Below are 7,298 nucleotides of genomic sequence, written 5' to 3'. Positions count from 1 at the left end.
CAGAAATAGGATATTGTAAATCGACAACTGGCACATCTCCGGCTCAAGATTTATTTCCCAGGGACGTAGACACATTTTTTCTTCATTAATCAGTATTTAAGAATAACACTTACTCTCTCTGTCATCAATTCCCCCCAAATGTGTTTAGATACAGTATCTGTCGGGGCATTTATTTGAGTTCTTGTGAGAATTTCGCCTCGACATGCTCCGCGGCGCTCATGTCTTCAGCTCTCACGACACAATGTGTTTCAGGTGTTTCGTAACAACCAATTACTTGCTCACTTCAAGTTACAGTGATCAATAGAAAAATCATTTTGCCAATGGGTGCCCTTTTTTTTGGTTTGAGCATCTGCCCCCTAAAATGTCTGTGCACGTGTCTGTATCAGAGAACCTATCTACCTATCTACCTCTTTCCCGCCTTTGTAAGCGTCTACGTCGGTCTTAAAGTTCGTCTTGAGAATGGCGTTATATCCTCGACAAAATCGATATCTTCTTCTCCTGGGTTGAAAAAACAGCTTAGTAGTACGCAAATTAATTTCTTCATCAAATTCAGTTTCCTAGTTCTGAGGTTCTGCATTTACCTGCCGATAGGACCGGCCTCTCAATATTGGTAATCCAATCAAAAGACGTGCACGCACTACGCCTGCTAGCTGGCTCCTGTGTAACACTGGAGCCAGCTAGCAGGCCTACAATAGACAACTCTAGGGCTGATTGGTTGACACAACATTTGCATTCCCATTCACTTTAAGCTACCAGCGCGAGCAATGTTGATTCTGAAGGCCTGAGGGCAGATTTTAGCCCCCTGGCAACACATGATGGCTGAATATGATTGGAAAAAAGATCTAACATAAAGACCAGCCCTCCAAATCTCAACCTGGGGCTGGAAGCAGTGCAACCAAGAGGAAAGCTATGAAATGAAGAGTATAACTCTTATTCTGGGGAATAATTTTATACATATTTGTGGGAAAATACATTTTAAAAATAATTATATTCTGATGATGTTTAGGCCAGCAGAGAAGGCCTTGCTGGCCCGCCACTGCCTTTTTACCTTAACTTTCTGTACCTCTGAAAGTACAATGTATCAAAATTCACCTGGGACACGTCAGACAGTACAAGAGGCAACATATTAAGCCTTTTCCTACAAAAAAGGTTTTATTGAGAATGTTTTTTTCTCTAAGTTTGTTCTGAAATGCATTTATTTTTTACATATTCAAAAGATTGTATTTTACACGAGACAAATTCAGAGTTATTCAATGCATGGCCTATGTACAGAAAATCATGTTTTTTTCCAGGTATGAAAAGAGCAATTAATGCAAGTATGCTGAGAGCAGACAATTAAAAAAAACAAAAAACAAATCTTAGAAAGTGGGAGACAAAAATGAATGTGACATGCGAGTTAATACTGCTGCTCCCTGGGAATGCCATATATTAACACAGCAACAGGTGGACTCCAGTGTGAGCGCCACATGCTCCTCTTAAAGGATTCTGTTCAGATAACAGCTAGAACACAGGGTCACAAATCAGGAGAAAGACAGTACTCGACTCAGCGTTTAACAGTTACGTTTCTGTTCCACACCTTCAAATAATTGGCAGGTCGTTGGAAACATAAAATAAAGCTGAACGTAAAAGTATAAACTAAGATAACACCAAGCAGAACATTGAGAGCACTTCTGCAAACAGCAGGCAGTCGACCTCGACATCCGTGTTGAGTATGCCTGCATACTGAAGCGCTCTATTGTCGGTCTGAAAAAAGGACCGAACTCCCGCAGGACTTCATCTCATACAAAAAAGGAAGCCGTTAAACTAATTTTGGGAAACTATAATCTTGAGTCAGTTAGAAAATCTGATGATGTACAACTGAAATGTCGGTCTTTGTGTTGCTTTGGAAGATTTAAGGTGAGAGCAACAAGCTGTGTAGCCCCACTACTTCATACAGTCCAATTTAAGCAGACATTCCTTAAGATTCCTCAGTCATCTTGAAAGCGGAGAGCTGGAGTTGCAGGAGCTTCTCATAGATGTAAAATGAAAGCAAAGTTGGTGATCCTAATAAAAGTTGGTAAAGGGTGGGAGGATATTGGCTTTTCTAGAAGAGCAGGGCCCCCATGCTGCCGACTTCACTTTGTTCTTTCACAAAGATCTCAAAGTACTGATAGATGATGGTGACCGCCAGCAGGATACCGGTGCCCGAGCCAATGGCTCCAAGAAAGTCAGCCATTACTGATAACCCACCGATACACAGTCCACCGAAGGCCGCAGCAGTAGGGATGTACCTAGAACACAAAACAGGGAGATTGATATTAATACACAGAATTTATATTCGGAGTGTTTCAGCAGAAATGCTAAGTGACAAGAATGTTAAATATTCAAAGACATTAACCATGACTGTAAAGAAGCGAAGAGTTAGATTAGAGGTGTTGCATGTTTTGTTTGACAAACACTTTATGATGAGGATCAAATTATTGCGTGTCACACTGTTGAAGTTATCACACGAGGAAATACAAGTTATGGTGAAATATGATGCCAATAAGCTGCGATTCAAATATGAGTTATTTTCTTGTTGGTGAAAAAAACATTAGATCATTTAAATTCATGATGAAGACTTTGTTCATTCTAAATGTATAGTCTGTGCTGCTGATTAAGTATAGAAATGCAAAGCAAGAGAGATCTGTAAAAGACGAGGTTTGGGATTTTACCTGTTCAGTTCATGGACCATTGAGGTTTCTCTGTGTCCTCTCATCACCATCTGCTGCTCCTTCAGCTGTTTTGCCACCTGGAGGAAAGTAAAAAACAGAACTTTAAAACACAGTCCGATGAAATAAACTTATAACACCACCTGCCGGAAAGTGGCGATAACGTACATCTTTCGCAGAGGAGCCTGAGACGTCAATCCAGGTCTTGGAGAAAAAGGCACATGATCCAAGCATGAAGACAATGTAGATGCCTGCATGGACCGGGTCGTCAAGAACAGAGCCAAATGATTCAGGGGGAGAGAAGTAGTAACAGAGTCCGCCTACAGGGTAGGCCCGAGCTGGACCGCTTGACGTTGAATCCTACAGACACGAGAGAGAAAAAACAAGTTTAAAAAAATGTTTCAAGCTCCTTGGGTTAACAACAAATGAAAAAATACTCAAGTACAATCTAATCAAGGCATGCAAATTCCTCAACGATAAAAAATAAACAACATGTGTGACGTCACATTGTCTCTTAATCGGCACAATGACAATTTGTACTAATATTCCGGTAGAGCGATTGTCAAAGACGGAGAGAATCCTCCTGCTGGGGACTGAAATAACATTTGCACTGGCAACTTTGGTAAATTGTTTCAATTATGAAAATAAAAAAAAGTTTGCAGTTTACAATGTCAGTCATTTCTAAGACAGACTTAAGACTCCTTCTAGCTCAACAAATTGAAGAGAAATGGTTGAACAAGTGTATACTTACAGACCAAGTACCAAGCAGATTAACCACGAAGTTGCCACTGAAACGTGTGGAAAGCATCTGGGAGATGACATACAAGTTTGAGACCAGGGCAGACTGCAGGATGATGGGGATGTTGGAGGTGTAGAAGAGCTTGATGGGGTAGGTGTTGTATTGGCCACGGTAGCGGGCCGACTTGATGGGCAGATCAACTCTGAATCCCTGTTAGGAGGTGACAGTGTGATCAAATCATGAATTGTTCATTTTCAAACGTCATCACCTTGTCCATTAGGAATTCCTTTTCTGATCTTTAAGAAAAGGTAAATGTTTAGAAAGACCAGAAACTCACCTGAAAGTATATCACTACACCGAAGACGAACACTGTGGCAATGAGGTTCAGGAGGTTGGGCAGGTTCTGTCTGTAGAAAGCTTCTCTCAATGCGCGCACTTTGTCCGTACGAGTGGCCAGCAGATGGAAAAGCGCAATGACTGCTCCCTCAAACTCTGTACCTAAAAACATAAAGTCACAAGTACAGTATGAGACACAATCCTGGAGAGTGCAGAGGATTTACATGCATCAATTACAATCCCATATTCACTGAGCACCTTGTGGTTCTTACCTCTTCCAGTGTTCACAGTCGTGGGGCTGAAGGCCTTCCAGACGATCGTCTCACAGATGTTGGTAGCGATGAAAAGCGAGATCCCGGAACCAAGACCATAACCCTTCTGGAGCAACTCGTCTAGCAGCAGCACAATCAGCCCAGCCACAAAAAGCTGAGAAAGAACAGACACAGATACAGTCAGCTAGAAAAAGACCACAGCAGTCACATGAAATGGTTTACGTTGCAATTAATTCACATTTATATGGAGAGTCTAAGCTGTTTATTCTGACTATGTAACTTATACCTTTGTGTCCTTAACTGAACCAAATAAAAGTGTTTGTAAGTAAACTCACATTAATGTTTGTAAACAAACCTGTTCTAAAAGTATGTGAACTATTTCTTGACATAATGATATGTTTCTGGAAGATAACCTTGATGCATGTCTTGCACTTCAGTAAGATTTTAATGACTTTTAGTTGAAGGAGAATGATATGCTTGACACTGACTAGTTTAAGTGTCAACATCATTGTTGGGGATTTGTTTATGATAATAAATAAACAATATGTAAAGAATAATATTTCCAAACTTGCTATTTAAAGACCCTAGAAAAGAAAAATGTAACCACAATCTACATTAGTTTGTTCCATTATATTATACATTTGATCATACCATCTTCAGTTTAAGAGTATAATGAAAGACAGTTTTGACGATAGAGTATATCTCAAGTACACAATGGTTATGACAAATTTAAGAAAACTCCCATTCGCACCTGAATGATGATGATCAGACAGATTCCTGCACCCATCTCAGAGGGATCTCCATACATGCCAGTCATAACGTATACGATGGCCTGGCCAATGGTGATGATCATTCCAAATACTGAAAAACATTAAGAGTGGTAAGACAATTTATTGACACACTTATATATGCAAACTATATGTTTACAGATCACAAGTGATGAGGGTTTACTTACATTTCTGAGCTCCATTGAAGAGGGCTCTGTCCTTTGGTGTGTCGCCAACCTCAATGATCTTAGCTCCAGCAAGCAGCTGCATGATCAGGCCTGAGGTGACAATAGGCGAGATACCCAGCTCCATCAGGGTACCTGGAGGTTAAGATTCAAGTTAGGATATATATATATATATACCAGCGAAGAGCAGACACATTTTATGTATTACTCAGTTACGAGCAGGACAAATACCTCTGTTTGAGGCCAGTATCACTCTCATCCAGTAGAATGGATCTGCAGAGTCTGATGACATAATGCCAAAGAGGGGGATCTGCAGGAAAACAGTTGAGAGAATTCGATTATGTTCAATTATCCATGAGTTTAATTGCTTCCGTGAACTTTCTCTGTGCTTTGCGAACATGGCCAGACCGGCCACGCTTGCCTTTGAGTGTATGTTAAAGTGCCCGACTGACTAGCTCATTGCCGCCGCTCTGCACTAATCACTTACTGCAGTCACAACTGATAATGCTGTCTCAACAGACGGCAATATTGCGGCAGCATAGCGTAGCGCCCTCCCTCCTCAAGTAAACGCCGTTAGTTCTGTCAGCACTGTTGCCGTTGTTTGCACTGTTAGCACTGATAGCATTACTAGCGGCGAGCAACTGGCTCAGCCGTTGCCATGTTTAGAGCCTATGAGAGACTATGCTCTCAATTTTGCATTTAGCACCTTTAAAAAGTGTAAATTTAAAAGCACCAGGCATTCTTTTGTCGCAAATATATGATTTGTTGTGATGGGCAGTTGTCAAAGGTCTTTGTTTTTTTTATACAGAATAGTTATTAGGAACAAAAAATAATATATATATATATATATATAAATAAGTGTGCACACAGGTGTACTCTATTCTATTCAGAAGATGTTTTGACCTCAGACCTTTGATGAAGGTCAATCAAGATTATGTTAAATGTCTGAAGACCACATTTTCCAAAATAAAGTGATTAAAATGGACTTTTGTAAAGTACAACATTTTTGCCAAATGTTACAAATAGTATCATGTGGATTTACACGTGTGGTTTTATTCGCTGAGAAACAACTAAGACAGTAAGGTAATTGTCACACTTACCTGGCAACAAACCAGGAAGATGAAGAGAGTGATGGCAGTCCATAATACCTTCTCCTTGAACTGGATCTGTTAGACAATGACATTATGAGAATATTATAACCAATACTCGATGTTATTGCAAATCGCACAAGGTGCTATGATCAAGTATAAAACATACCTTTCTTTCGGGTTTTTGGATCTCTGGCAGCACGGCACAGAATGGCTTTATCACCTCCAAGAATTTGACTGGAAACAAGAAGACACGAGCATTATTGTGAGCTGTGATAGTAGCTGGTCATCAGTGGGACGTGGCAGTGAAGTGGGCGGACGCAACACAGACTTGAATTTGCTCCCACTAAACGTAAACCACACAGATGTATGTCCAATAAGGGATTTTGTATTACTGTGTTTCTAGCCATGTTCCAGGACATGAAAAACAGCGCTGCGCGTTTCCTCTTAGCGTTGGGCAGATGATTTAGGGCCAGCAGGCTGAAGAAAACACCGGTTGTGTTATGCGTCGTCATCACTAGACTGTCAATGTCTTTGAATGAGTGGCTAGCTCGTTAGCTTGGGAGATGTTGATTCCAACGAAAGCCACCGTTACGGTTGTAAAATCTAAATCAAAGCAGGAAATCCAGTTTACAAAAATACTACCCGATTGTTTTTCTCAATCCACCAACGATTCCCCTTCGAAAAAGTCTTTTAATAGTACAACAGCTAAACTAGCTAGCTTCTACCAGCGCTAACTCCGTGAGCTAGCTGAGCTAAGTTGAACTAAACAGTTGGAACTATATTTACGGTGTTAATACACAAACTGTAGATATCAGTCTGGTACAAGTCGTGTGTCAAAGTCATACTCACTGCCCATGATGTCCCAACTGTCCTGCGACGTGCTCCCTTACTGTATAAATCTGACTGAATCTCACTACTGACTGAGCCACCGGGGGGAGGAGGAAGAGGAAGAGGACAAGGAGGAGAGGAGGAGGAGGAGGAGGAGGAGGAGGAGGAGGAGGAGGAGGAGAAGAAGAAATCCAAGAGACACGTCACCATTACAGACACGAAGAACAACGATTTAAAGAACCAGCCTCTCGACTGCAAACGTGTTACTCTTTATTTAGAAGACTATAGAACACGTAGCTTAGTCAGTTTAATTGGTTAATAATAATAATGAATAATAATAGTAATACATGTTAACAATAATAATACTTTTGGTAGTCTTCTTTAATTTGA

At 40.7% G+C, this 7,298-nt stretch overlaps 1 protein-coding gene across 1 annotated transcript; it reads right to left on the bottom strand.

The window, feature by feature from the left end:
• Positions 1–1,120: 1,120 nt before the first annotated feature.
• Positions 1,121–7,035, bottom strand: sec61a1a (SEC61 translocon subunit alpha 1a). The gene is made up of 12 exons (XM_056437935.1): positions 6,930–7,035; positions 6,247–6,314; positions 6,090–6,155; positions 5,221–5,299; positions 4,993–5,124; positions 4,789–4,898; positions 4,038–4,191; positions 3,767–3,927; positions 3,442–3,639; positions 2,859–3,050; positions 2,694–2,770; positions 1,121–2,270 (listed from the first exon to the last, which is right to left on the bottom strand). The coding sequence occupies exons 1-12, from the start codon at positions 6,934–6,936 to the stop codon at positions 2,084–2,086; spliced, it is 1,431 nt and encodes a 476-aa protein (XP_056293910.1). The 5' UTR covers positions 6,937–7,035; the 3' UTR covers positions 1,121–2,083.
• Between the last annotated feature and the right edge of the window lie 263 nt (positions 7,036–7,298).

This window comes from Pseudoliparis swirei, chromosome 18, assembly GCF_029220125.1.
Source record: "Pseudoliparis swirei isolate HS2019 ecotype Mariana Trench chromosome 18, NWPU_hadal_v1, whole genome shotgun sequence".
In the NCBI taxonomy this organism is placed as follows: domain Eukaryota; kingdom Metazoa; phylum Chordata; class Actinopteri; order Perciformes; family Liparidae; genus Pseudoliparis; species Pseudoliparis swirei.
The sequence above is the reverse complement of the archived record's forward strand: the minus strand, read 5'-3'. Positions and strand labels throughout refer to the sequence as shown.